Consider the following 27,938-nt stretch of genomic DNA (forward strand, 5'->3'; position numbering starts at 1 on the left):
TGCTGGCGATAGTATGGCTCCATATCAAGTGGTCCTCACTCTTGCAGGACCTATCGCTGTGGCCTAGGATTATGCCTCGACAAGGGCCCCCTTATGGTCCACCAAACGAGGGCCTCGAAACTAGAGGTCGGGATTCTGAGCTCGCTACCTCATCTGAGGAGAAGTTTGGAAATGTCTATGTCTCTAGAGATGCTCAAGGTGGTGGCCTGGGGTTCGACGAGGGCACTGACAGTGAAGATTCCTTTGGTGTGGAGATTTTCGAGGGTCTTCCTGACTTGGGCGAAGGCATGCCTGTATGTGACTCCATAGAGTTGGCAACTAAGGGCCGGTGGCAGGAATTGAACTGGGTACCTTGGGCGTGTAAGTTGCCCCCTTCGTCCGTTATACCAAATCTTGCTAAACCAGGCAGGTGAGACTAGCCGTCATTAATAGAGAACTGCTGTATTCAGCTGGTCTCTGGTAGGTGCCTGGCAGGCAGGAAAGTGGCCGTCATTGGGGACTCCCAGGCGGCCCACTTCGCCAAATCTTTCCTCCAATTCCTCCAGTGTGAACCTCTCGAGACAGCACTACGCCGTGGGGTCTTCCAGAATTGCAAGGTTATTAAAAAGGATAAGAACGGCGTCAAGAGGAAGGTCAAAGTGAAGGGTGATGATGGGCGATCGGAGGCCTTTCACAGTTGAAACTGCTAGGTGGGCCTATACCGTATTTCGGCGAATGGGAGGGAGCCCAGTGGGGCTGCGCTCGATGCTCTGGTTGTGGCTTAGGAGAGCATCGTTGTAATGGTGATGCCATGTTGGAGGTAACCGTGGGCGTGCTAGGTCGTTGCCATGTACGGTGTCAGGCCCTGACCGTTGAGTATGTCGATTGGAAAGCCCTCTATGTGCCCCCTTGGAGCAACACCACGCAGGAATTCCTATTCCGGCAGTACTGGAATGATACCAGTATGAACGGTTGCTCGTCATTGCATCCACTTCCTCTAATCTCAGAGGTCTCGAGGGCACCAGGGGCACTGAAAACCTTCAGGTCGCGAGGGCCCAGTCTAGTCTGGGCCAATACGGGTCTTCACGAGCCCAGAGTGATCACCTTCGAAAAGAACGCTACGGATGCCCTCGGATACGAGGCGGGAACCAAGAGGTAACAGCATCTACCCTTCGCGTGTCGGGAAGAGGGGTTCAGGTATATGCTGGAAGCCCTGAGGGGAGGACGGCAACTTATATGGGCCCTCACTACTGCGGTGAAGAGAGGGGACCAGCCTAAGAACTGGAAGGACGTTACCTCATCGTATAGGATCTGGTTGCTCAACCAGCATGCCCTTTATGCAGCACAGGAGGTGATACGCCACTAAGGGCCACTGTAGTGTACTGCAGCCTTAGGTTATGAAGGATGGAACTGTGCCGGATAGCAGTGGTCTAGCTGTGCTTGACGCCTTTGGGACCTCGAGAGCTCCTCACTACGGCTTCCACAGCGACGGGGTGCACATGGAAAAACATGACAATCTGTACCACCTCTTGCGTCAGCTTGATAGTGGTCGTAGTATGAGGCCCCACCACTATTGTTTATTGGGTCGGCGAGGTGTCCATGTACTACTGTATTAGATACTACGATAAGATGGTAGCGTTGGCATTAGCCCAGTACGACCGGCAGAAGTGTTCAGTACCTAGTCATGGACGAAGGCGACTACCCCTGTTCGCCAGGGCCCCGTTGTGGAGCATCGGCCTGCCATGGTACCCCGAAAATAGGACGCACTGTGCCAGTTTTGAGCCTGCTAGTAGTAACCATCCCATTGTGGGCAGGTCGAAGCCTGGCTCAGGTAGTGGGAGGTGGATGGACGATGGTACGTGGGGGCCGTGGGCGTGTAAACTTTATGCCTTGGAAGAAGGGGAGGATCCATGTCAAGGCACTGTAGTCCATATAGTGGGCATCAAGAACCAAGAGGTACTCAACGCTCTGATGACTGCGATGCCTTCTGCGAAGAACTACTCTGTGGGGGCCGCACTTGGGGCAGAGGGACTGCCCGACGTCCTCTTCATGGGTCTGCCGTATAGGGATTTCGCCAAAAATGGGACTTCGGCGGACTTCCTGAACGCCTTCAAGGGACAGGTGGGGAGGCTAGGCTCTGGGAGAATAATAGTAGTAGGAGAGCCGTACCCCAAGAAGAAGCAAGGCAGGGCCTGGCTATATAGGGAGCATTCAGAGGCGGCTGCTCACCGTGTTGGTGCAGGGTTCTTGGACCTCTTTTCTATGGGGTATGAGGCCACTTTGGGTCTACAGGACACTGCAATAGGGCCAGAGATGGTTCCCCGGGCTGTTGCTGGACTGGTCAGAAGTGTGATGAAGCACACGAAGTGTCGTCCCGGGGTGAGGGAGATGGACGACTGGCGAACATGAGGACCCAATGTGACGATCCTGATGGCCCTCCTGGCATGTTGTGTTGAGTGTGGTGGATTGTCATATCAATTGCCGTTGCTTAGTTCATCTTGTGTATATTCTCTATGGAAGCGAAGCCATGGGTCGGACCCAACGGGGAGCAGCTTGGAGTGATAGCCCCTCTCACCTCTAGTATTGGTTATAGGCTGGGCCTCCTCATCTACCCTGACCTCTCCAAGGTCGAGTTTGACCTTCATCTCAATCCTAGAGTACTGTCTCGGGATTTCCCAGCTTGGACCTCGGATGGTAGTAACCGGGGAGCTATGCTGCGGGAAGGGTATCCGATCACCCAGTGGATCAGAGAGCTCACCAAGGCTGATGAAAACATAGTGTTGCTGAGCAACTCAGTGCAGTCGAACTTCCAGAACCCATATGACTGTTTCATACAGGACGGTATCATGCAGAGACAGGGCTATGCTAGTGCCTGCCCTAAGTACGCTTTTGGTGACAGCCCAGTGGATGTGTTTGTCCTGGACTCGGACACTGAAGAGAGGCGATTGCGAAGTTGCAAAGTGACGGATGAGTGTAACGAGCGATTTCCCTGGCGGAGGGCGGTCTCGGGCAGGCCCTTTGTGACGGACGGTGAGCTCCGGAAGATCCCCCATTGGGACCACGAGGACGGCGAAGAGATAAAATACGGTGAAGTGCCGTGGCTACCCAGCAGCACTGAAGCAGCCTTCTCTGCAGTGTGCGAAAGTCGCGATGGGCAGGTCGTTCTGGCTTATGCTATTCAGCCACTGACTGCTTATGAATTCGGCCGGGCTTTAATCGATTCAGGAATACACGATGCAGTGCTTCTTGGTGGTAGTGGTGATGTTGGGGTATGGATCCAAGGTAGGGGCCTTGAGGCAGCGGCTGCTAGGGAAGGCTCGGCTAGAGGCGCTCAGCCGCCGGGAACTCGCAACCTTAATGGTGTTATAGCATTGAAAATGCTCCACAACTAAGCGGCACTTTTAGCACTGTCCATTGGAAGAGTTGTGTTACAGGGGTTGCGAGGAGGCCGAATGTTGGTGAAGTTTTGAAGTCAAACTATGGCGACTGCTGGGAACAAGCCGGTGTTTGTCACCAGTGATGTCCTGGCTTTAGGAAGGAAAGAGTGCGTTACACGACTTCGGGCTAAATTGTCGGACTTATTGGGACAGGGTAGTGGGGGAGGGGGGCGCTTACTTGATGTTAGTGTTGCTTCTCTTTAGGAGATGAAGCTTTCGACCAAGTTTCGCAGTACTTTTATGAGCTCATATGGGCGGTCCTTAAGGGTCGACCCGGATACGCCCTTGAAGAGCAGCCCTGCGTTGAAATTCTCAGGGGCATGGGCTTCACCAGAGCTCACCAAGAGGCTCTGCTGGACCACCTGTTCATCGCATGCCACTACGAGCCGTGTTCCAAGGCAGCCCTGAGTCTAGTACGAGGACTGCAGAGGGGCGGGGTCGTATCGCTGGCTACGACACTGGGCAACATGGAACCCCATATGGGAGTGCCCGCTGAGATCGTATCTCCAGAGGTCTTCCGCCGGAAGATTATGCAAGCTCGAACGAAGCAGCTGTACAGCGTAAAGAAATACAATACCTTTCGGGAGTGCTCGGAGGGCTATGCTGCTGCGATGGAGACGGTGTGGTCGGTGAGCAGCCGTAGGTCCAAGGATGAGGCCTTGAAATGTGGGCAGGAGTTGAAGAGAATCATAGCCCACTACCAGCTGTGCCCGACAAGGGTCTGTGCCATGGTAGTGGATACAGTACAGTGGTGGTTCGGCCAGGCTATGAGGAGGTATTGGTATGGTAGGAAGAGTGATAGGGCGGCCAAGGGCGAACCAGAGGTAGTGGATATGCATTGCTTGGGCTCATCGTAGAGGCTTCTTGTAGTTACCATCGAGTGCTCGGTTCGCGGAAGTACTCGAGTGGTATTTGGAGATCCTACGAGGCTACCATCACACTCAGCTGATGTCAGTGCTGAAGTTCTATCTGTCCTGTTACAATAAGATTCCCTTTTTGGTCCACACCGACAACCCGCCTATCTCCATCCACGACATCGTTCCTCCTGCTGATCTTCATGCCCCTACCTCTGCTAGGACTGGGGGTGTCCAACACTCTAAACGTAGTGATGCCTCTGACCCCTCGGGGCTGTCGGGCAGGGGGGCCGGATGTTTCTGACGGGATGAGCCTATTTGTATCAGGTGACAGTGCGACATCAGAGAGTCACTCTGGCAACCCGGCGGACAGCAACTCGGCCTCGGCAATCCGTCTGGCTCGCTCGAACGTCCTCTATGAATTCGCTGGGATTCTCATCGTATTACTTCGTGGGGATCTCATCTCTCCGACAGAGCTAGGAGAGGAGCTGTGGGAGTAAGTGGACTTCTAGCTGTTTTGTATTGCCCACCGTTCCACAGGTACATGTACATGCATCCCAGGGCCGACAATGACCCTGTTATTGCTAAGCTGGAGGCGGAGGCTACGGAGAGTTACAAGGCGGCTATCAACGCGCACACTGCGATTATTATTGGAGGCTCTGCTGAGGACCCTGACCAGAAGATGCAAAAGGCCATAGATGCCCTGTCTGAGTACCGAGATATCCCCACCTGCCTCGTCCAAGCGGCTCTCGATGCTGGTGATGTCGCTCTAGCGAAGCGTATTGTCCAGCGACTGCAGTTCTCGAGACCAGCACTGCTATCCACGGTCCGCCAGGGCTTAACAGACGAGTTGGCGTGGCTGTTGTGCACTAGTGGTGACACGAGGAGTCGCCGTCACATGGCTAGGCTGGCTCAACATCCTCTACGGAACTACTCTGACCCTAGCCGTCCAGAAGACCCTCTACTCGAAGAGGGTTGCGATGCTCTGTGGTTGATCGAAATGCTAGGCTCCCAACTGTGTCACGATACTGCCTGTCTTGGTATTTGCTGGCAGCGAGTTGGTGATGCTGTTGCTGTAAAGGGCTGTCGGAGGGAGCGACTGGACTCTTTAGTGGCCAGGGTGCTCTTGCCGGCCCTCTCCTGTGCTGCTGGGAGTAACGGTGCCAACCCGTGGCTGGCCACGATAGCCTGGGAGAGCTACCTCAAGGGCAGACCCGTTGAGGACAGGTATCAGATCTATGCCCTTTGGGACCAGGCCGGCCGTAGTGACCCAGCGGACCTAGGTCAGTTCCCCCTACAGTTAGTCCATGCCAAGGTGAGGAAGGAGACCAAGTCCTTGCTAAAGCGTATCGTGAAGGATGCCCAACAGAGTGAGGACAAGTTGGCCCGATACAGCCCTTACGCTTGGACCAAGTTGGCCCTTATGAACCCTCTGCCGTGCGCCCAATATGTCGTCCACAACCTCACAGAGAGGTCCAATAGCAATCTCATTGGGCCCTACATTGACGTCACTGGTCGCTCTGGAGATATGACCTGTGACACTGTTGGTTATGAACTCCTATGTGAGGCTACAAACCCTCGACTCACTCAAGCGGTGGGGTTCCTTAATAAGGAGAGTGCAGTGATCGAGGGATGGATTCAGAACCTCAGCGAATTTGCTGGTAATAGTACTAGCAGCCACTACTGCTGGGCTATCACCCTATACAGGTCGCTTCTACCGCAAGCACTCCCATATAGACATGCGGGGTCTGCTTAAGGTCATCAGAGTTTGCCTCAGACCACCGAGCCCTCGGACCAGCACTGACCAGGAGGTGGGTACAAATGTGCCGCATAGTAAACTGTACGACTCCTCCTTGTCAGACTATCAATTTTCTGCTGGGCCAGTCCTTGATGCGGCAGTTGCTGCAGGGTCTCATATCGTACGTTGGTGGTTTCACGGTGAGTATGCAGTCTCGGCAGGAGTCGGGCTGGGGATGTGGGCTGTTGACAGGTCATCGCTGAGTTGAACGACGAGCAGGTGCAGTGCCTTTCGGGGGGTCCGGTCCTCTGTGCGTTGTCGCAAACCATCAATCCTGAGGCGGGAGGGATAGGGGGCACTGGTGGCAGTACTGGCGGCAGGTAGGCCCTGGCTGGTCCTGGTTCCTGGTCATGTTGGTGGACCAGGTACAGTGAGCGGGCGAGGGCTGCCCTCCGAGCTGCAATGACTCAAGAAGGCCCTACTCTGATCCAGAGCTTTTGGCATAGCCTGATGGCCCAGAGGGATCTACTGGTCAGTCATTCTGCTATCATCAACGGGTTCACTGAGAATAAGGGAGGACTCAAACTGCTTGGATATCTCTTGGACACGTCCCATACGCAACTGCTTCAGCTCACGCAGTACCTGGTCTTGGTAACCTCTACGGCTCATCCCTACTCGGACCTCCTTCCTGATATACACCAACTTTTCCGCCCCAAAGGGCACAGGCTAATGGCGGACCAGTTGCCTCTGGCCTTCCATCTCTGTCGCCCTGGTCTGCCTCCTTATGGCGTGTTGCCTGCCGAGGACGAGAAGGACCGGCAGACTATTGTGGCCGAGCTCAGCGAGGCTGTGAAGCCGTTCTTGCCTGGGCATAGCGAGGACGCTTTGGACGGCCTGTCGCTGGGCTTCTACCTCACTTTTTGGCGCCTCAGTCTTTATGACATATACGTCCCCTGTGACAGCTACAAGAAGCAGATTGCCTTAATGGAGAGGGAGATGGTGGAGATGCAAGGGGCCGCGGATGGCAGGCCCACGGCTGCTACTCCCAGCCCGACCAAGCAGACCATCAAACGTGCGAAGAAGGAAATCCACCGTCTTAAGGAACATGTAGGTCCCTTTGAAAGTCCCATTGTTTTCATCACGATGTCTATGCAGATCGACAAGCTCCGAGTAGAGGAGACTCTACAGCTTGAGAATCACCATAGAGTGCTCGAGCGACTACGACGGGAATGCGGAGGGTGGTGGAAACAAGAAGTCGGCAATGAACAGGCTACGATCGGTCTTGTTAAGTGGATGCTGGCTCAGCGTGTCATGGTAACAGGCTCCACCATACGAACTCCGTCGTAGTAGAATTACTCTCTCAGTTATCCGTCCAAGATGCCCTCTTCTGTGCGCACTTCGTTAAGTTGCTGGTAACGCTGCATCCCCCAGGCTTCCAGCTCCTAGATTTCTACAATGTCGCCACGACCCTCCTCATGGTCTTGGTAAGCTCATTGCCTCCTCATCGTGAAGTGGAGACGGGTGGCCTGTCAGGTTCAATGCTGTACCGAATCGGAAGCTCGGTGGTTCGGCGTCTTCCTGCGAGACATAATGCACTACGTTAAAGACCTGAGGTCGATCGGTGACAGCACCAAGTTTGCCGATTATGTAGCGGGCAACTCTGCCTTCTACCGGCACTATCGTCCCTATGGAGAGAAGGATGCGGAGTACCTCAAACTATCAGAGTTGAAGAAGGGTCACGCCAAGTGGGAAGGCCGAGTTTGCAAAGCCTTGAAACCTGGTCTTGAGAAGAGCGCAGACTGGTCCGAGAAGCGCAATGCTCTCACAGTCCTCATCAGCTGTCACGAGTATTGTCCAGTACATTACCGGTCCGCTCGAGCCGTTATGCACCAATTGGAGGCCTTGTCCAAGGATCAGGGACAGCCGCCCGATATTAAGACTATGGCTGGAGGTTTGCTGAGTAAAATGAAGCAGAGAGAAGACTCCATTCTGGATCGTCCCCCTCCGAAGCCCGCCCATGATCATTCGAAGACATCCGATGGTCAGAACGCGTCCACTGAGGCGCATGGGAAGTCCGCCGAGGTTCACAACGAGCGACCGGATGGTCACACTAGGACGACAAGCTCGGGTCAAGGCCATGCACTTAACGCGCTCTCGTCACCTGGTGCTGGAGTAAAGAGGACAGCTACAGACAGTCCGAATAGTACGACCACATCACCCGAGGGGAAGAAGCTGAAAACTAACGATGAGAGAAGCGAGAGAAGTTCTGCAAGAGAGCGCGGCCGACCGCCTCGAGAGTGATGATCACAGCTGCTGTTTCTATTATGATTACGTCTAACGAGAATTGACGTGTTTAGTTGTGCTTATATGAGCTGCCACTTGACTCGATTATTAGTAGTTTCCTTTTTTCGGATGCGTTCATTTTCCGACCATGCTGACAATTATTACTATGAGGGTGGGCCAGGGAGCTATCCTCATCATCAGACCAATTTCGGGGAGCATGACGACCGAGTGAGCTATGGCGAGGATGGAGGCCCTGTGTATGGCCGCAGTTACTATGATGATGAATATTCGGCATGGGATGCTAGTCGGTAAGCAGAGTAGATATTTATGACGGAAAAATAGCAGCTCCTTGTTTCGATCAAGGGACCTTTGGGTTATGAGCCCAACACGCTATCCACTGCGCCAAGCTGCTGTTGTGTCAGTGTAGCGTCCGCGTTGTGTCATCGGTTTCATTGTTCTCGGTTACGTAGACTCTGCGTCGTAGTCGTGGTCTTGGGAACTTCAGTGCATCAACTACTCTGGTTACAGGTCAGTCCATCGTCGTGGATGGCACAGCAGCAGTGATGAGTTCCGACGGCCAGGGGAAGACTCTGATAGCGATCTCGGCGATGGTCTTGGTCTGCGGAAGCGCTGGAAAGATACTGACAATCCTGAATCGATGACTGTGGGACAGATGGCGTCGCTGTATCTCATGCGAGAGGCTAAGAAACGCTATGAACCGATTGAAGTGAGCATCCATCACCCGTTTTGTGAGCTTCTTCTTCACATGTTCGCGTTGACAGCGTGCAAGTATAGTCTAGAACTGCATGCTGTCAGAATTGTTTAGATTTTCAATCTTGTATCATGCTATGCCAGCTCTTGTTGTTCATCGAGACAAACCTCGGAGTTCTCGATTGAGCCCCTCGTCTCGCGAACATTTACAACCTCATTTGTTGTTCAGCCCTACACTCCACTTGAGTTCGATATAAAGACGACTCGCCGGCCTCGGAGCCGCAGCCGGAGCCCCTCGCCCTATATGCAGCGCCAAGTGGGCAACTCTGAGGATTTTCCCAGTCTTCTTCAGACAAGTTGTTTTTATGATCAGATCGATTCTATGTTTCGGGAGATTGACCGGACACTAGCCGAGAAGCGAGGAGAGACCAACTCTGACAATCGTAGCAGGTCCCGGTCACGGGAACGGGAGCTGATTCCAACTGCAGGGAAAAGTGAGAGATGTCGCTTATCCCGCATGCCATCGCGCCTTTACTGCTGGGGACAGCCTCTTGAACGGTATTGTGTGCATTTGTGCTCAGGAGGTAAAGGAGCGCATGATGATACTATGAATTGCCCGCCTGAGCTCGGGCATGGCCTCGAGGGGAAGCCCTTACCAGGGTAAGTCTATCACATGCGGGTAGAGAGATCAGCGCATCTTCACTTCAGCACTATGGAAGAAGCACGGCTGCTGCTCGCCACGAGTTTGGAGTCAGAGCATGCTCCAGTTAGCGAGGCCCGTCCCGATGACCCATACGAATCAGTGATCACCGCACTTCATTTACTATCCTCAATTGCTTCACTTCCTCGCAGTTCCGTCAGCGTACCGCGACATCTTGGACGACGTTTCTGGCGGCTAAAAGATACGCCCGACAAGAGCCTGGTGGGGAGGACCGCCTCAGAGGCCGTTGCAACCTGTGTGGTGATCCGGGCCACTACGCTCGAGACTGTAGAAGACGTTTATAGACTTCGCCGTGTTGCGTTCTCTCGATGGTGATTCCTCCTCCTACCCACGGAAAGATTGAAGTTATTTAAATGTCTCAGCTCAACGGGAATTCCCTCACGGAGTGTGCCGTTGCCACTCGCCGAGCTGGTCGGCGCCTTGCCTCTACTAGCATTGTAAGTTCGACTGGCTCCCATGCCGAGCTTATCTCGCGGGTTGGCCCATGCGATCCGTCCCTTGTTCCTTGCTGACCGTCGACCTTTCTTGTTCAGGAAGAGCGCAATGCGATGCTAGAGGCGATTCGTAAGAATCTGATCTCCAGAAAGGAGCAACTCTTAGCTGCGAACCGTACGGACATGGAAGCTGCTCAGAAGGATGTCGGTAAGCCATCGTGTTGTTGCCTGGCCACCATGCAGGCTGTTTCCCTCAGCCTCTGGTAAGCTGTCCCCGACCTTGTACAAGAGACTGGACCTCTCTGGCTCAAAATGGAACAGCTTGATCGCTGGACTCGAGACCGTCGTGGCTCTAAAGGATCCATTAGGTGCGTGGAGCGGTAGCATGTCGCTGCGGCAATGTTCATTATCAGGTCGAGTTACCTACAGCCACGAGATGACCGAAGACGGTCTGCGCCTTTACCGCTTAACCTGTCCAATCGGTGTGGTACTGGTCATATTCGAAGCAAGGCCTGAAGCTGCTGTGAGAGGGAATGTCGGCAGTGTCGCTGGTCGCATCACTGTTGCCTAGGTTCAAATAGCTTCCCTATGCATTAAAAGTGGTAACGCTCTCCTTCTCAAAGGCGGGTCGGAGGCTAGGCACTCCAATGAGGCAATTGTTGGCGCTATCCGTGAAGCCATCGAGCCGATGGGAATGGCTGATGCGGTAGGGCGTCATTAAAATGAGAGGTCTTCTTCGCATGGTTGCGGTTCAGATACAATTTGTTGACAGTAGAAGTGCCGTTGACGAGCTCCTCAAAATGGACGAGTACATCGACGTTGTGGTGCCCAGAGGCTCCAACAGTCTTGTCAAGTAGCGATGGCTGAGTGCCTCCGTATGGGATTCCAGAGTTTATCTTTGTTGCAGATACATCAAGAGCCACACTTCTATCCCAGTATTGGGTCATGCTGATGGTAGGGAGTAGCCTCTATCCCTTTTCACAGTAGTGATGGTCGTCTGTCAGGAATCTGCCATACCTATATCCAGTCGAAAGCTGATCTCGATATGGCTATTAAAGTGACCGTCGATGCGAAGACACAGTATCCTGCAGTCTGTAACGCCACTGAAACGGTAAGTCATTCGGCAGATATGCGAAACGGAAAAGTCCTGTTGTAGATTCTCGTGGATGAAACCATCGCTGACAGTTTCGTCCCACGCCTGTTCAGCAGCCTCCGTGAGAAGGGAGTGGTGAGCATAGAGTTCGACTGTGGGTTGGGACCTTCCAATTCCTCAGACCGTTCATGGTGACGCAGCTGTGCTCAAGATCTTGGGCGGTGCGCAGGACGGTCTCGTTGAAGCCAGTGGCAATGACTTTGATACTGAATGGTGCTCATTGGTGAGCAGCGGTTGTGACCGTGTTCGGGTGATGGTGACCTTGAGTGGCTCCTTAGGAATGCAGCATGCACGTCGTGCCGGATCTTGACGCCGCTGTGGAGCACATCAACGTGCACGGCTCTCACCACACGGACTGTAGAGAATTGGAGAAGCTGTTGTCCGGTCGCTGAGTGACCGTTCAGGTATCATAACTGCCGACTCGAAGGCCGCTGATGAGTTTATGAGGAAGGTCGACTCGGCCGGGGTTTACTGGAATGCGTCCACAAGATTCGCCGATGGCTTCCGATATGGGTTTGGAGCAGAGGTTGGTGTCAGTAAGTTATGATTATCCTTTCCTGCTTCATCAGTTCGATCGAAGGTACGAACCGCATTCATGCTCGGGGACCCATGGGATTGGAAGGGCTCACAATCTGCAAGTATCGACTCTACGGCAACGGGCACACCGTGACGGAATATGGCGACAAGTTGCTGCCGCCGTCTGAAGAAGCCTTGCCTGGGGAGGACGAGACGGAGTTGAGGGAGATGTATCATCAGAACTGAGTCGTTACTCTCGATTGGATCAGTCTTCTCATTCTATAGTTTCTGTGACACTTCTTTCGATTACGTTACTTCTAGTGGGGACTGCGGGACAGTCGACTGAGTAGTAGCTCTACGCTGAAATGTTGCGGATACCTCAGCTGCACCTGAGCGCTGCTATTCGGACCACTCCGACATCGGTAGCTTTCGTGAGCTCAGCCGAGAAGTCCAAGGAGGTTGCTCTAGCTCTGGCGAAAGAAGGGGTTATCGGAGTCGATTGTGAAGGAGTCATGTTGGGCCGATTCGGTCAGCTGTGCACTATACAGATCGCAACCGAGCGTGGCGATGCGTGAGTCACCGAGTTGCATCGGCGTCATACGCTCATTTGCAGGTTCATGTTCGACGCTTGTCGTCCTGGTGTTGTACAGTCTCTGGCCCCCCTGCTTTCTGATCCTTCCGTGCTCAAGGTCTTTCATGATTGTCGAGAAGACTCCAGTGCCCTATATCATCAACACGGCATAAGTTTGGACTGTGTATTCGATACGCAAGCTACTATGCTGGTGGGAAATCGAATGGATCATCAGACCGGCTACTGGGAGCTCGTGCGACAAGTCCTCTTTGATGGGGAGAAGGTATGTCGTCCCAAGGGTCGGGTGTCAGCCATCGATCTGTATAAATATGAGTTTTGAATGTCTCTTGAGCACTCACCAGCAAGATGGTATTTTTCACTGGTTGTTGAATGCTCAGGAAGTTTCTCATGAAGTGCTGGGAGATGACCCACAGTTTAAGACACAGATGGCCGAGGACCCCGAGTTATGGCGGCGACGACCCCTTCCTCAGCATGTGGTCGAGTACGTCTTCATCCCTCATAGTGACTTGGACATGGCTCGAATCAGTTACGCTCTATCTGGGTGCCTCCATTTGATACCGCTTTATCATGCGATTCAAAGTAGATATTTGACTTCGACAGAAGCCATGACCGATGCCATCGAGTACTCCGACCATTGGGTGAAGATAATGCTAGAATTGCTCTGAGCCACGATTCCGCTTAGTAGGTGGCGTATAGATATTTGAACCCCCAGCTCAAGTCGGCTGCTGACGTCATCAAGCCTCCAGAGGAGGGAGTGAACCGGCAGTCTTACGGCAGAAAGCTGCAGGCTATGCTCGCATCCCGTACTCCAACAGGTAACATCATCAGGTTGAACTGTCTTGCTAAGGCTCTTTGTTTGGACTATCCTTATCTCAATGCGGTTATCTGTTGCGATCTTGATGCAGGTGAGCTATTCTGGAAGCTCAACGCCGCACCTCGAGTGGGGTTCACAACGAATCCTCGACCTCTTCAACGATTCCGCGACGTTGAGATAGGAGATATTGTTGATGTTTGCGTGTCGAAGGTCAGCTGGAACGGCAAGTGGGTCACCATTGAAAGCAGTCGGATTGCTCCGAAGTCGGCGAGATCCCCTGTGACAGGTTTCTGTATCTTGATCGCTATGACCATGACTACAACTATTACGATCGCAGTTTGCGTCCACGGAACGATAAAGTTGGAACTGCTTCCCAAGAGTAACAGTTGGCATATTTGGGAGGCTGTGCACCCTCTGGATTCAGATACGTGCATCAGTCACCAGCTTATTTTCAAGAGTCTTCTGACACAGACCCCCTGCTGCGAGTTTGCTTGCCCACCGAAGGCGAATATGACTCGGATGGTGAGGATGTCGACCATGAACCACGGTGTTTCACTCGTTTCTGACCCTAGACATGCGAATTCCCAGTTGAGTTCCTACGGAGTAAGTTCTTCCCAGGTGAATACTATTATTTGAAGAGTAATGGTGTTCTCCGTTGCATTATTCACTGGAATAACTTAACACAAAAGCCCTGGCCGAAAAGTAAAATAATCTCCAGGAATGATTCTGTGTACGTATTCGGGAGCATTAGTAAGAGTAGACCACGATCAGTGACCATAACCTGCACGACTGCAATCATTATTCCCCCTCCCATCCACCATTCCAACTCACTCTGCGAGCTCGATCGAGACCAAATCCAACGAACAAGCACCGTCACACTACGGAGGGATCCCGGAATCCAGAAACTGAGGTTGCAAAGCTCTGATTGGACGAGAACGACCATACGACAGTTCTCACCTCGGTCAGTAATCGAGGCACACAGTACACTCTTCTTCCTTTGGCTCCAACCACATCATTACCAGCGATGCACAGGGACTCAAACTGAAACCTCTCGACCAACCATCCAGTCGAATTCTCGACAATTGCTCGACTCTCAAGTCACCTTCAGTAACCAGCCGGAGCAAAGCGAGTTCCTGACGTCCCTTACGATCCGAGCATGGGACATAATCCGCTAGTAGGGCTACCTCAGGAGTGACCAGATGAATTTCAACATAACGAGAGAAGACTAGCGGCCACGTTGGCAATCTCATCCAGCAGGAGTCTTCGTCCAAAACATGAATTTCCGTCACGTGGAACTCTAAGGCGTCATCCAAATCATCATCTCCATCATCAGCAATACTTTCTGCCAGTGGTCGCCGGATTTGGGTGATCGCGGCAATCCTCAGCTTGCCGTCGCTTTTTCGCAGGACACTGAAGTTAAGAGCGACCCCCTCTAGTTTGGCAACTTCACTAACTCCGAACTCATCGCGAGTCAATTTACTGAATTCAGTGGTCTTCCGGTCATAGTTCACTAACGCCACATAGAAAAGGTTCTCATATAGAACTAGCTTGTCCACAACCCACGTCTCCAAATCATCGTGGCCGCCGATACCACGCTCCGCCAAACAAGCACGTACTATGCACTCTGAATCATCCGTGTCACTGTACTCTAGGAGGTGACCACACCCGGACATTTCACAAACATCGAGATCATAATACGACTTAGTGAGCGGATCAGTGATTGCGGTGGCATGCTTGAGGGCGTTTTCTCGCCACCACTCATCTTCAGGCCGTTTGGGCTTCGGAGGGGCCTTCCACGATAACCCCATCGGATCTCGAGTCCCGATGAACTCGCATATCATATACTTGATATCGAGCATCCCTTTCCAGTTAACAGGAAGTGAGTTATTCACAGCGGCTAAGTCCACGGCGAGGTTCGAGAGTCCGCGGGGCATTGCGAAAATATGAAGAAAGTCTGGACTAGAACGAGGACTAGGTCGACGCCCGACACCTCAAAACACTCAACCTAGAATTTGACGAAAAAACTCCTACGCAACATCAACATCACAGGAATCATTCTTCCGAAAACATTCCACATGCATACGTCTGATACACTCATACAAAATAGGCATAAGCCTTAGCTTCCGAGCTATGAGATTACCTAGCGTAGCCCACTTAGGTACTAGTCTTGCGACTTCAGGCCAGTCGACTAGTCCGCCCGGGTTTGACTGGAGCGTGATGCAGTACACCAAGGATCGAATCCCCTTAGTATTAACATCAGTGATGATCCCAAATACAGTACGTTCACAACTCTTCGTAGTAGCGAAAACGACGCTCAGCTGACCGCAAATTGAAAGCAGTGATAGAGTACGTCACGTGGTCTCGCAAATAGGCTCGATCGGGTTAGTGGATCTCGGATTCCACCTTCGACGGCTACCCGGACGCCCAGAGTAAGCCTCCCACGAGAGGAATACTTTGCCGTAGAACCCAAAACATGAACTTCAACCAACGAGGAACTTTTAACCCGGAAAAAACCTAATCATCTAAGCTGAACAAGCCCTCCCACTAGAGCAGGAAGTCCGCTTCGACCCGTCAGAACAACGCAGTAACTGCGTCGCAGTTATCCCGAAGTGCCTTCCCATACTCGAACTCTCGACACAGCCAGATTGTACAATATCCAGTACAGACCCACTCAAGACCTACTCTGAATTCTCCAAGTCACTAACTTCAACATACACATCTACAGTAGTGAATCTGCTGTGACCGGCATCCCATTTCGGCGGATCTACCGCGCATAAACTCGCGAGCTCTCTTGGTCAGGGCTCCTAGAGTCTAGGACCTAGACCAGGAGTACCACAAGATGAATTAGTCAGTCACAACATAACACGAACAAGGACGCATCTAAGTTTGATGGTCAAACCATAATTTGTTGCCATGTGCTCGGCAGTGGCTGCCGAGTCGGCAGCGCAAGTAAGCCATTGTAGCAGGGATCTTGCTCACTTGGTTGATCTTGCGTTTCTTGGCAAATACAATCCTGCAAATTGCAGAACAATGGTCGCAACAGTGGTCGTTCACCAACCTGCAAGGTTATTGAAAACCCAAAGTTAATGACCAATTTCGTGATCCTATTCGTGCTCACAATCCTCAATGGGATCTGTCTGAGCCAGGGCTCTGCTGAAGAAGCTCGTCTAAACCTCTCGTCACTCTTCAGCGCGGATATGATAGACTCGTTGGATATCGACAAGAATTTTCCCTTGGGAGGCTTGCCAACTACTGCACCCAGTAGCCCAAGTCCCACCACGGAGCGACCGACCGAGCCGTTGATTGACACGCCGAGGTAATACTCTCGAATATCCGCTGATATCTGATAGTCGCGACGTGATATGCAAATAGCTTGATAGGATCATAGGCTGCTCTTCAGGCCAGCTACGGCACCCGCTGTGATTGGTTCAACCGGAGAAGAGATACCAGGTTATCCAAATGGCACCTTAAACGCTATACTGGTGGTCATTATCATCCTCACAATGATCATGGCCGGACAACTGGCGGCAACGTTAGTGGCTTTCCGAGCATTCAACGTAAGGATTTGCTACTTGCTTCTAACATATACGGTGGTATTGTACTAGCTTTTGCCAGGTTCTTGAACATCAGCGAGGCGCACCTACCAAGGATCCCAAGCTCCCCAGCAAACCGGGAGATTGCGCCACAGAGGAGAGGTACTCTGGATATCGAATTTCGCAGGATTCGATGGGTAGGCGCATCTCGTCAGGTCCACCGCAACCGTCGATATCTCCGATGCCGTGTGATGATAATTGTGTAGCTGCTACACGTGTATCATGCCATTGCGGGTGTGAAACCCGATGGTCTCTGCGAGCAGTGGTGATACTTTGCATGTGATGTTAAAAGTTAGAATATGATATTCACTATGTTGAGTGTATATCAAGGGAGAGAGCGTGAAAGTGATGGAAGAGTGGCAATGGAACTGCGACTGAGCCTCGAAAGATTGTCAATATGCATTCTTCGAGTGTAGTAGGAGCTCACCTGGATCACCCGTTGTCTGCCGATATCTCACTCAGCAACGACGCACACACACAACTTGCGATCCACAAGCCTTACCTTGAATCCGTCGACTAGAATAGCTTCGGACAATCACTGCTGACTCTGTCGAGGAAGCTATAAAGATGCAAAGAATCAACTTTCACCATCCAAACACTCAACTTGGGAGACTCCAATTTGAAAACTCCAACAGTTGGCATCCTGCGTAGAGATAGTCGATAACTCGAGAAAAAGAGCGTTTAGGCAACCTCTGAGAGCAAACAATCTTCAGAGCAACAAGTTACATCGAACAACTTGAATAATTGTCAGCAGTGATGCCTCCTCACTATTATCAAGCCTACACAGCTAGCATAAGAGTCTCAGTTTTACATACTTCGCTTCACTTGTAGAGCACTCTAATGAGGCCACCCTTCGAGCCGAGGAGGAACATTCCTGAGGGACTCACCTCGTACCACTCATAGGGGTGAGGTGAGGGCCACCTCGTCGAGGTTTCTTTCCTTATGGCACCAGCAGCGATGTCCAGCAACCACAGTTCACGCTCCCAACCAAGAGGAGACGAGGGGCGAGCAATCGATTCAGTGAGCAACAGTCTGTTGGGCGTGATGAATTTCGGTTTACAGCGACCCCAAAGAGGGTCCATCCGTAAAGTCTGTATGGAACTCAATTCTGGACCGCTGACATCCAATAGCCGTATATGAGACTCCAGATTGGACCCGCGGTGACCATTCGTACCGGCAAGATGCACAGCGCAAATCAAAACTCTCAGGGTTCCGTCACTTCTTCCAAAAACGTCGAAGTGATAGCCGGCTTCATCAATGACACATACCAGATGTGGTTGGCTCGATGAGGGCGCCAAACACAGAATAGCAGTGTACTGATGATCCGATCGACGCACCGCCGCAACAAAGACTAACTGTCCCACAACAACCACGTTATCGAGATAGTCTTGGGCAGTCAGCAACCCTCCAGCCTCGAAATCGCGGGGTAGAGGTATAACTAGAGTCGGAGAACCATGAGCTTCATCATGCACAAGCAGCGCGCGGCAACCCACTGGGAGTTCATATACGCATTTAGTCAACGGTGATGGAGCCGTATGGGATCCAGCACCCCAATGCTTGAAGACGTTCCGAGCCCACCACAGGTCTCGGACGTATCTGCATTCTCCGAACGTTTCTGGAGATGACAGTCCACAAGACTCTCTTCGTCCCATGAAGTGGTGTATGTGAAACTTCAAATCCGCTACAGCCGAGCCACCCGATGGGCATCTGCGGTTCAAGGCTACGAGATCTATGACGAGGTGTTGAACACCCCGGGGCATTCCGAATTGGAGTAGACCTTTGAATAAAACTTGAAAACTGGATGAGAATCTCCTAATTCCGATTCAAAAGTAGGTCTACGATACACCGCATAAGGGCGCTCACAAGACTTATACAACAACAAGTACCACAGCTACTACTACTGCATTCTTCACCTACTATCCGGTCTCTAGTGGCACCCTAGCTGATCTCACACCGTGAACGCAGTTACTCGCCTTACAAAAGAATTCTCAGCATCATTGGAGCGGCTGTAAATACCTCCGAAAATCACTCACTAATCGTCCAATCCTTTCCACGCAACACAGTTAAGCCTATCACGAAAGAAGCACCATGCACAGCAACACTCAGTCAACCTCAAAACTCATCTTTCGGACCAAACCAGATGTCCGATAAAACACATAGAAACAACTGAATTTCCAGCCAAAACCATATCTGAGAGTGAACGATGGTCTTATGGTCCCAGAAGCTGCTTGTAAAGGCTGAAATGCTTCTTCTTTTTCGTGTTGGTACTTGATGGAGGCTTCGTCGAGGACCCTCGCGGACTGGTGCTACCATTGCTACTCTTCTTGGAGTTTGGAGTGCTCCAAGCCGACAGATTCGAGTCATTGAGACCCGGGGTCGTTGAGCATTTCGACGTAGTCGACTTCCTATTACAGCTCGACCGCACAGACGTAGCGGCACGACCAGCGTAGTTGAGCGTGGATAAAGTCTCGGACTGATCGCTCAGGTTGGAAGAAAGCGTTGAGAACATAAGTACCTTGCTAGCCTTGTCACCTAGCGCACCCTGTAGTAGGAAAGTAAGCTTGCTACCGCGGTAAGGTATATACGGCTGTGCGCGATCGTCTTCGCAGTCGGAACTTTCACGTAGTCCACTCAGCACATTACCGAGGCTTGTCAGACTCTGATTTATATAAGAGCTCTCGGACTTCGCAGCAGATAGGAATTGGTCCAGATTGCCAGCAGTCGAAGCTCGTTTCAGCGGAGTCCCCACATTGGTCCAGTCACCAGAGGTCTTCAGTCGCTCCGAGCCGGCCAAGTCAACAAACCACACACGGCCCACTATGCGCTGCGGCGGTGACAACACCACCGCGGCTGTCACTATCAAGTGAGACCGTGATGAGCGTGGGTTCAACCTATTCTGCCCGACAGCCCGATTCGCCCGGGCCTTCTTCAGCAACGCATGAGCTGACTCTAGGCTGCTGGCAGTATGCACCTGAGCCAAGGACCATAGTCAGACGCCGACCAAGGTATTAGTCGTATTAGATTGACGATACATACTCGTATATCCATACCTACCGTAACTCCTGGCAGATATACGGTATCTCCAAAGAGGCCCACTTCAAGCAGGTCACTACTGCTACCACCGAACGAACAGCTTTCACCCGGAGACGACAACGCTACTGGCGAAGTATCGGGATCCGCTGCCTTCGAGCTGCCCCGGGAGCGCCTAGGCACCAGCTTGACCTACATCCTATGGTCCAATCACAGCCTCGACTGAGCCACGCTCACTTCGAGACGATTGTCAGACGAGCCTCCAGAGAGCAAGTCCCGGACATTCTCGTTATAGACTTCTACAACGCAGAGCGCGATAGACAGTCTTCTATCAGCAGTAGCTCTCTTCATCGAGTTGTTGAGCCGATCAACTTCAGCAAATAGGAGTTCCAAAGCACGTGGAATCAGCCCTCGATCCGCTTCTGTCGTTCCCCCTTCCAGAGTGTGAGTCTTACCTGCATACCACGCCAAGCCGCAGGGAGCTGTCGTAATGGCGAAAGGCACGTGAAGTGGTAACTCGAGCACGTCCTCACCTGTACCAGTCTGGCCGTAGGCGAAGATGCAGAGGTTGGTGCAGCCGCCTCTCATCCTGTTCTGCTGCCGCAACGGGGACGTCGTCCCATCAGCCAGCTGGGCTTGGATGTTCGAAGTGAGCGCCTCCATCACGGGTGACACCTCAGCGAAAACGTCCTCCTGTGTGGAGCTGGGAGGGAATACTGAACCGAAATCATCATCGACCGAAGTGGGCTAAATTCCTGCCAATCAAGGGTGGAATCAAGAGTAAACTCACCAAAATCAAAGTTGTACTCAGTCCTCCGACTATCAGGCACGACGATGCGGGTCCCACATGTGCTCACGTCCAGCTCCAACCTGCAGTGAAGTCTATGACTTAGCAACATCAGTGGTGGAGCACAGATGCCGCAGCGAACCAAGCAGAACATTACAATTCGAGTGACTCCTCTTTTTGCCCTGTTCTGGGCGGCCGAATTCGGCAGAAAACTCTCAAGCCTCCTCTGAGGTCTTGTATCTAACCCATGACCCGACACCAGCATCCACTCGCTCTAGTCCTACCTCATTTCGCAAGTTCCTTGTCAGCTCTCTCAGTGCATCGCGCTCCTTCATGATGCTCTTGAGCCCTTCACACACCTGAGGCATCGAACTCAGCCCGCCGTGTGAGATCCCCTACCCGATCGTCACAGGTAACCACATCACGACAGGCTTGGCCTAGAGAGCTGACCAAGGAAGGCACGTCAGCGTGACCCGCTTTCATCCACTCCCGACAACAGCCCTCAACCTGTGAGGAAGGCTCGCCCTCGCGCTCTGCACCTATCAATGCCACTTTCTCTCGCATGGCGGCCACAATTTCGTGCCGCTTCTCGTCCTCCAACAGACAAGCCGGACAGCACTGCTGCAGTACACTGCTCGACACGACCGATGCAACCTCGCCTGCCAGGCATGAGTCCCGCTAGTATACTAAGACTATCCCAACTTGCCAACTGGCCTTTCCCCTCCAAAGCGTGCCACGCGTTGTCTACTGCCAGCCTCTGGTTATTCTCCTTGAGCCGCCTGGTAGACTCCTGACCAACAAGCTCTTCCATGATGGAGATCACAGGCATCCACGATACTCTTGCCAGCCTTACATAGAGGGCATGCATCTCCCCGTACAAGTCGTCCATTCTCTTCGTATATTCAACCTGACCACAGCAGTCCCTCGGCCGAGACCATTAAGCCCACAACTAGGCTCTTGCGGCCACCTAGTCCAGTAAGGCCGCAATTCTAGTGCCACCACCCCACTAGGCGTGGTAGTAGCGCCTTGCCATGTCCATCTTATCCTACCGATATTTCCTGCGATGCACGAACACAGGCTTCCAAGGGCTCATCGAAGAAGCTCGTAGAAACAGAAGAGTAAGTCGACGAGGCCGATGAGCAAACGTCAATGCTACTGCCACACCGCGAAGGAAATGGTGTCGACTGACTAGCCTGAACATAGGCAATAGCGATAAGCAAGATAATTATCTACCCAACGTACCTTGCTGGCACTTTCCTCCCACATTTCCTCTGCACTTATCGGCTCGAAGGTCATACACAGCGAGAGCTACGCGCACTATGAAGAGATATGCGAATCTCCGGCCAGCAGACCAGAAGATGGATTGACCGACCCAACAGATAGATGGGTATTAGAAAATCTCAACGGAAAAAAAGTAAAATTACACACCCCTTCAATCTCGACAAACTGGCGACGGCGATAGAGCAGACCAACGTATACCCGGCTTTGCCACCAATTGGCGGGCGAACCATGCCAACGGTCTGAGATGACAACCACGACGACAAAGCCGGCACATCCTTCGCACATCCACAAAAATCTGGTGCAGATGCTAAGTAGGCGGCGTCGAGCTGGGCAGACCCCAGGGAGAGGACAAAGCAGTGACTTACAATGTCAAGGGATGTGCGTCAAGAGTGAGAAGGATGGTGGTATGCATGAATGTTACATGAGATCTATCTAACAATTCCCCACCAACTGACACCAACAAAGGGGAGGAGGCGGCTGACTATTGAGAATAAATAACAGAGATGAATCCCGATAGGGACCTCTGAGGGCTTTGATGATGATGATAATAATACTGACATTGCAATGATGAAGATCGGGCGATGAGGACGGCTCTCAACCTGGCACCAAAGTGCCACAATCAGTCCTCATATACAGCATCAGTAGAAGCCCGTCGCAGCCTCTCCACAGAGACATTCGGATATAAAGTCTCCCTCAGCTGTAAGGCACGACAATAGTCCACATAACCCTGCGTAGTTCCATCGAAACATACACTAGAAGGGTCACTAGATACTTGCAACCCTACATAAGTCAACCCCGTCGGAAAATCACCCGACATGAACCCCGCCGGCGAGTCACCACCACTACCTCTCCCATCACTATCCTCTCCCGTCGGCCACCCCTCCCCTCCAGTGCCTTCTGCACTCATCGCTACCATGGCCGGTGGACCTTGTTGCTGCTGGACATTACCCAAATGAGCGGGAGTGCCACCACCCTTCCCGACCCAAGGTCCTCTAGATGTCTTCGAGTACTGACGATAGTTGTCCTGGAGCCCCATAGAAGGAGTTTCCAGCAGTGATGAGCCACTGATGCCGTCATCTCTCTTCACATGGTGGTGCTGTCGTTCCCGCCACTGATTACTCTCCGTCTGCCCACGTTGTTGCTGCTGCTGCTGCCTGGCCGGATTATGGACGTAAGGGCAGCTGTCGCCTTTCCGGCAATTGCCTCTATTATAGTAGACACATTCCCTCTGTCTGCAGAACTCCACCGCGTCCATAACTTCCCTCACGGTATGACCAAAGCGGCACCCATTCACTTGGCACACTCGGCCCTCTGAGACTGAACGGCATAGTATCGTCTTGCTCCCCATACCGCTAGTGCTGCCGTGGTCGGGTGCCCCATTGTGGGGGTAGCTACTACCATCCCCTACTCGAGGCGGATGAGCTTTACTCGTGGGCGCATCAACTGATGAGCCATGAACGTGCTGAAACGGACAAGCGTCACCTCTCACACAACGACCAGAAGATCGGTAGGACCAGCACACGCCGCGGGGACCTCTAAACGATGTGTTAGAGCCGTACCTCCGACGACCGGCACCAGCAGTGACCAGACCAGGATTGGCAGACTCGCTCAGTAGAGCAGGTAAGCTAGTTAGTGACGCGTCTGGTGGGAGATCAGGTAAGATAGCCGCATCGTGGTCGGCCATGCAGTGTAGATGGATAGATACAACCTTATCAATTTCCTTACCACCACTACTACCTCTATTGTTATTCTTGCATTGATAATACTACAACACACAATCTTCAGAGAAACACAGCATACAAATTTTACGTTGAGGAACAGTTGACACTGCAAGCCCTAAAGACCGACATAGTAGTAACTCCCATTAGTGTTCTGAACAGGCGTCACACAAGGCGATGTAACCGACCATTCATACCACATCTGACAACAGCAAGCACTCATTGAAACCTAGCAGTGCAAAGGCAAACATCTCACCCGCCTTGTACTGTGGTCCACTCGACGCCAGATATTCCACGTGAACACTTCACCACGCCTAACAGTGATAGGAGACGCCAAGGGGAGGAATATGGGGAACCAAGAAACCTGAAAACACTACTCCCAATGCGAGTCCATGACCAGATAAGGGCGTACCATGTCGGGCGTATGTGTCCTAGGGTTGATGGACATCGTCACAGAGCCATACAGGGAGCATTCAAAGTAGCCTTGGAGCCCATGGATGACGGCATCAGCCTCAATTGGAAATGACAGGGATTTGAATCTACCCATAGAACCACTGATGCCTATCTCTGATTCTACGCCGCATACTCCCTACCTGTTGTCAGAACTACAATGGTGATGAGAACGGTCATCCTCAACCCGTTGATGGTCGAACGTGAAGACCTCCTGAGCCCCTATACTCGGAGAAGGATAAAAACATCGATTGGTTATGACCACGAATGGTGTCGATAGTCTAAGGGGGCCACTCAGTCACTGATAGCAGAGGAGAAGGGCCTACCGTTTGTCCGAGTTGGCCAAGCCCCCAGCTCCCAACGTGGTAGTAGTGTCTGCCATCAAGCACCGAATATCAGTCCACAGCGCTGGGCACATCATGGGCTGGCAAAACGACGTGTATCGGCGAGGGATGCACACCTGAGACATGACCCTGGGGTCCACTGAAAACCAGGGCAGTCACGAACCCCATCCGGTTTGAGTATCCTCCTCAAGAAGGCGTCCGTGAGGAGCTCTGGACTGGCCTCATTATCCCCAAAGCTCCCCAGGAACTCGGATATCACAATGTCCAGGGGCCCTGTCGGCGGCGACCAGTACCGTAGATCAGAGCAGACCACTTCTACCGAGTGGGCCTGAACGGGAGTAGACGCCTTAAACCATGAGACCCCGACAGCAGCGCTACTCACCCTCCATTCGTCTTTATGTCTTGCACGTGCACGCGACGTCATTACTGCGTCCTCGTTCTTCTCAACAGCGTAGAATACAACATCGCCAGACTGCAGCGATGACGAGGAAGCTATAGCCCTCAATGATGCCTCCACAAGGCCTCCTCGACCTGAGTCCAATACACTACATGCTAGACACCTACGAAGATCACTACCTGCTCCTACTACGGCTATCGACAGCTTCCCATCCCTCTCAAGAGGGCCCCTATCAGCCAAGCACTCTGCAACTGCATGCTCATATAGCATGTACTTGGTGAAGTCCTCCTCGAAAGTAGCGTAGGTCGTATTGTCCAGATCGTCCTGGAAACACCAAGTCCAGCAGAAAAAGAGGAGATTCTTACTTTCAACGGCTGTAATGGTTGCTGGAGTATGTCGAGATAGGGCTCACAGTACTTCTCGTACGCGCTCGATGGTGGCATCTTCTGGTACAGAGCCGCAACAGCCGCTTTCAGTGGGCCAACGAGATCGTCAGTCGCAGGTCTCAACAATACCTGTGCTTTCCTCTGCACCAAAGCTAAGAGAAGTCTTTCATGTGTTGGAGTGCCGATCGTACCCGCCCCAGTGAGGAGGTCTGATGACACTATAACCACTCGCACCGGCTCGCCAAGCCACCGGTCCGGACAGGGCCCGAGGTCTTGACTAAGACTGAGGGCCACAGTCAAGGACAGCGGATGATTCAGAAGGCTCCTCAGCGTATTCCACTGTGACCACATACCACTAGGTACCTCCTGCCACTGTTGCGAGGGCGTGGTAGTAGTGACAACCTCCCTCTTAAGCAGAGCAGCGTAGTCGACCAGGTCAGCTTCTGTCTTCATCTCAGCCAGAGAGGGAAGGGAGACTCCGTAGGTTGAAAGATACCGAGCCCACGATAGCTGCGGTTTGAGATCCGACACGGACGACACCCGCCCGACCAGAGAAGACTGGCAAATCTTCGCCTCAACAGAGAGCATACTCTCTACGACGTCCGGATCGCCAACATTCAGAGGTACCGACACATAGTCAAAGCCCATTCCTCCAGCGTCAGTGACTGCTGCTTGTGGCAGACGATCACCCTCAAAGTAGCGGCCCAAGAATAACGGCGAACCACTGCCACCATGTGGATGAGGTATCGGCATCGAGAATGAGAACACTGCGAGACGATAAGGAATCCCCTAGGGGTATTGCAACGACTTAAAATGCATTGAAGCAGAAGGGGAGAGGTCCATGACTATACTATTTCTAACCGGAAATAGAGAGCATACTCTCACTGAAAGTGTTCAGCGAGCAAAAACCAGTCGACTTCGTGCAGCAGACTTGAGATGCCTCTTAAGACTTGAACTCAAGTCAGGGGAATATGAGAACGAGGCGGAGACTTTGCCCAACAACAGGAGATTACACTCGTTGTCTTATCTGTTTCGGAGTTGGTCTTGATTTCCTTATCGATCCGGGCTCTTATGTGAACAGATAAGATTTTACGATGGGAGGCTTGTACACACTCAAGAGTACCAATGAGAGTCATCATATATCAGCAGAGATCAGTTGTATGTGATGACCTGCTCCTCCTCATCATCACCTCCGGTGCTGGAATATATGTTTGCTTTCCTCAACGCTTAACTCAAGAGTTTCCTCACTAATTGTAGGAGTCTATATACCAATTCGGGTAGAACTGTATAGAAACCAACGAGAATTTCTCAAACTTTCCTCAGATTTTTTTGTATTATCACCAACACATGTAGTTCCCACGTGAATATTTCCCCACGCTGACCACCTCAGCCACAGGGTGCCAAACGGCTTCGTTGTTTCAAGGGGGAGATACTTCGATAGATAAGGTATTCTGAGAAGGAGATTCCCACTGTGTAGATGACGACACATTCATCCCATGAGAGAACGGCGACCGCAACTTCCATCAGGACCGACAGTATACCATAAACAACTCCTACGGACCACATTATTCCACTGATACGCAACATAGGAGCGATCGCCTTCCCAACTGATTAGAGAATATCTAAACCCAGTTCAGCCATAGTCAATTCGAACCAGAGTGGACGAGCTTGGCTCGCATTCCAATACGTTCGCATAGATGATGAAAACGTGAGGTGTCGCACTGCACCGAGGCCCAGACACCCATCTCCGAATGACAAAGCCAACATGAATGAACTCGCAACCGGTATTATCGTGCTGTGGCTTAGCTTGCACTTCAATTCCTTATGACAGATGATACAAACCCCCTCTACTACCTTGCCGAACCCCACTGAGCTCTTCAGTGATATCAACACTGCCGACTTCCCCGCATCCATGGCAACTAGCTCTATACTCCTACAAGCCCCCAGGCAGAAGAATACATGAGCATTCACATCCATGATTGAAGATACTTGGCATAGAGCTGAAAAGTACTCTAGTGAAAGACGAGAATTTGTTAATCTGATAATCTATCACAACGACACAGCCTGCCGTCCCTCCCCTCTAACGCGATTCACACACAGAGATGTCACCAATTCCTTCACACAACTGCCAACAGTTGATAGCCACTCTCTTAATAATACAGGGATTGGCTGAGGTCTCACCCAAGTAGGCAAGGGCGGGACCCGAGCTCATCCGATGCTATTCTTGGCCCATGGGAGCAGCACGTACCGCGGCTCCCTTGTGATCGTGGTAGTAGTAGTGATGGACGCATTGCTATCAGTATGCACTACCATTTCCCACCAGCATCTCCACAGCGTGGTAGAGAACATGATAGTGACAAAACCCTCTATCCAGTGGCCAGTACTACCGTCGGCAGCATGAGAAAGAACGGAGATCAACGTAGACGATAAAGATCAGACAAAGCAATATTATAGGGGGCCACAAGGTCGCTTCTATTATCACTACTACTATCTCAACCACAACCATTCGAAACCACGAGCAACGAACGATTGCGGTTGCTCGAACAAATCCTCCAAGTGCAGTAGCTGCTACAGCAATGGAAGAAGGGCCGTTCGCCTACCCTGCAGAATGGCGACGATAATGATGATGATACACGCTTCTCCATGGAGAGAAGGCATAAAGACAACCACTCGGGAGACCGTTAGCATGCGTTGCCTGGAAAGCAGTCAGGACAGATCGC

At 52.1% G+C, this 27,938-nt stretch overlaps 11 protein-coding genes and 1 non-coding gene across 12 annotated transcripts; 7 read left to right on the forward strand and 5 right to left on the reverse strand.

Moving 5' to 3' along the window:
* Positions 1 to 71: 71 nt before the first annotated feature.
* Positions 72 to 3,388, forward strand: Pmar_PMAR005284 (hypothetical protein; the record flags this gene model as incomplete). The annotated part of the gene is made up of 10 exons (XM_002786532.1): positions 72 to 409; positions 464 to 645; positions 690 to 799; positions 842 to 941; positions 987 to 1,134; positions 1,177 to 1,330; positions 1,374 to 1,498; positions 1,596 to 1,768; positions 1,811 to 2,358; positions 2,472 to 3,388. The coding sequence occupies 10 exons, from the start codon at positions 72 to 74 to the stop codon at positions 3,369 to 3,371; spliced, it is 2,778 nt and encodes a 925-aa protein (XP_002786578.1). The 3' UTR covers positions 3,372 to 3,388.
* Positions 3,389 to 3,458: 70 nt separating this feature from the next.
* Positions 3,459 to 8,335, forward strand: Pmar_PMAR005285 (tho2 protein, putative; the record flags this gene model as incomplete). Its single annotated transcript, XM_002786533.1, has 12 exons — positions 3,459 to 3,570; positions 3,621 to 4,240; positions 4,287 to 4,518; positions 4,598 to 4,766; positions 4,811 to 5,931; positions 5,978 to 6,081; positions 6,131 to 6,208; positions 6,261 to 6,388; positions 6,434 to 7,115; positions 7,164 to 7,322; positions 7,373 to 7,492; positions 7,542 to 8,335. 12 exons carry the CDS (start codon positions 3,459 to 3,461, stop codon positions 8,307 to 8,309), a joined length of 4,293 nt encoding a protein of 1,430 aa, XP_002786579.1. The 3' UTR covers positions 8,310 to 8,335.
* Positions 8,336 to 8,439: 104 nt separating this feature from the next.
* On the forward strand, positions 8,440 to 9,188 carry Pmar_PMAR005286 (hypothetical protein; the record flags this gene model as incomplete). Its single annotated transcript, XM_002786534.1, has 4 exons — positions 8,440 to 8,519; positions 8,561 to 8,599; positions 8,820 to 9,018; positions 9,147 to 9,188. 4 exons carry the CDS (start codon positions 8,440 to 8,442, stop codon positions 9,186 to 9,188), a joined length of 360 nt encoding a protein of 119 aa, XP_002786580.1.
* Positions 8,631 to 8,703, reverse strand: Pmar_PMAR005287. Its single transcript has one exon. It is a non-coding gene; the product is annotated as a tRNA-Met (tRNA).
* Positions 9,189 to 9,375: 187 nt separating the features above from the next.
* Positions 9,376 to 9,804, forward strand: Pmar_PMAR005288 (hypothetical protein; the record flags this gene model as incomplete). The annotated part of the gene is made up of 3 exons (XM_002786535.1): positions 9,376 to 9,496; positions 9,584 to 9,662; positions 9,711 to 9,804. Coding segments are annotated over 3 exons (294 nt in total), but the record flags the coding sequence as incomplete, so codon positions are not given.
* A 266-nt stretch (positions 9,805 to 10,070) lies between these two features.
* Positions 10,071 to 12,120, forward strand: Pmar_PMAR005289 (gpantothenate kinase 4,, putative). The gene is made up of 13 exons (XM_002786536.1): positions 10,071 to 10,160; positions 10,257 to 10,365; positions 10,415 to 10,525; positions 10,571 to 10,680; positions 10,729 to 10,863; positions 10,913 to 11,010; positions 11,065 to 11,111; positions 11,162 to 11,268; positions 11,314 to 11,385; positions 11,432 to 11,533; positions 11,589 to 11,667; positions 11,715 to 11,846; positions 11,891 to 12,120. Exons 1-13 carry the CDS (start codon positions 10,077 to 10,079, stop codon positions 12,070 to 12,072), a joined length of 1,368 nt encoding a protein of 455 aa, XP_002786582.1. The 5' UTR covers positions 10,071 to 10,076; the 3' UTR covers positions 12,073 to 12,120.
* A 71-nt stretch (positions 12,121 to 12,191) lies between these two features.
* On the forward strand, positions 12,192 to 13,802 carry Pmar_PMAR005290 (conserved hypothetical protein; the record flags this gene model as incomplete). The annotated part of the gene is made up of 8 exons (XM_002786537.1): positions 12,192 to 12,397; positions 12,440 to 12,680; positions 12,796 to 12,899; positions 12,945 to 13,056; positions 13,104 to 13,233; positions 13,324 to 13,459; positions 13,519 to 13,611; positions 13,657 to 13,802. 8 exons carry the CDS (start codon positions 12,192 to 12,194, stop codon positions 13,796 to 13,798), a joined length of 1,164 nt encoding a protein of 387 aa, XP_002786583.1. The 3' UTR covers positions 13,799 to 13,802.
* Positions 13,803 to 13,955: 153 nt separating this feature from the next.
* Pmar_PMAR005291 (hypothetical protein) lies at positions 13,956 to 15,166 on the reverse strand (the record flags this gene model as incomplete). The annotated part of the gene is made up of 3 exons (XM_002786538.1): positions 13,956 to 14,013; positions 14,064 to 14,137; positions 14,190 to 15,166. The coding sequence occupies one exon, from the start codon at positions 15,164 to 15,166 to the stop codon at positions 14,195 to 14,197; it is 972 nt and encodes a 323-aa protein (XP_002786584.1). The 3' UTR covers positions 13,956 to 14,013; positions 14,064 to 14,137; positions 14,190 to 14,194.
* A 1,569-nt stretch (positions 15,167 to 16,735) lies between these two features.
* Positions 16,736 to 17,017, forward strand: Pmar_PMAR005292 (hypothetical protein; the record flags this gene model as incomplete). Its single annotated transcript, XM_002786539.1, has 3 exons — positions 16,736 to 16,789; positions 16,848 to 16,927; positions 16,981 to 17,017. 3 exons carry the CDS (start codon positions 16,736 to 16,738, stop codon positions 17,015 to 17,017), a joined length of 171 nt encoding a protein of 56 aa, XP_002786585.1.
* Positions 17,018 to 18,927: 1,910 nt separating this feature from the next.
* On the reverse strand, positions 18,928 to 21,453 carry Pmar_PMAR005293 (kinesin heavy chain, putative; the record flags this gene model as incomplete). The annotated part of the gene is made up of 9 exons (XM_002786540.1): positions 18,928 to 19,015; positions 19,177 to 19,796; positions 20,093 to 20,310; positions 20,389 to 20,571; positions 20,646 to 20,725; positions 20,800 to 20,882; positions 20,927 to 21,001; positions 21,042 to 21,301; positions 21,345 to 21,453. The coding sequence occupies 9 exons, from the start codon at positions 21,451 to 21,453 to the stop codon at positions 18,928 to 18,930; spliced, it is 1,716 nt and encodes a 571-aa protein (XP_002786586.1).
* Positions 21,454 to 22,284: 831 nt separating this feature from the next.
* Pmar_PMAR005294 (hypothetical protein) lies at positions 22,285 to 23,607 on the reverse strand (the record flags this gene model as incomplete). The annotated part of the gene is made up of 4 exons (XM_002786541.1): positions 22,285 to 22,355; positions 22,770 to 23,077; positions 23,332 to 23,385; positions 23,483 to 23,607. 4 exons carry the CDS (start codon positions 23,605 to 23,607, stop codon positions 22,285 to 22,287), a joined length of 558 nt encoding a protein of 185 aa, XP_002786587.1.
* A 98-nt stretch (positions 23,608 to 23,705) lies between these two features.
* On the reverse strand, positions 23,706 to 25,987 carry Pmar_PMAR005295 (shk1 kinase-binding protein, putative). Its single transcript, XM_002786542.1, has 8 exons — positions 25,198 to 25,987; positions 24,818 to 25,156; positions 24,599 to 24,763; positions 24,418 to 24,551; positions 24,235 to 24,372; positions 24,054 to 24,180; positions 23,898 to 24,005; positions 23,706 to 23,843 (listed from the first exon to the last, which is right to left on the reverse strand). Exons 1-8 carry the CDS (start codon positions 25,969 to 25,971, stop codon positions 23,760 to 23,762), a joined length of 1,869 nt encoding a protein of 622 aa, XP_002786588.1. The 5' UTR covers positions 25,972 to 25,987; the 3' UTR covers positions 23,706 to 23,759.
* Between the last annotated feature and the right edge of the window lie 1,951 nt (positions 25,988 to 27,938).

This window comes from Perkinsus marinus, assembly GCF_000006405.1.
Source record: "Perkinsus marinus ATCC 50983 genomic scaffold scf_1104296931384, whole genome shotgun sequence".
In the NCBI taxonomy this organism is placed as follows: domain Eukaryota; phylum Perkinsozoa; order Perkinsida; family Perkinsidae; genus Perkinsus; species Perkinsus marinus.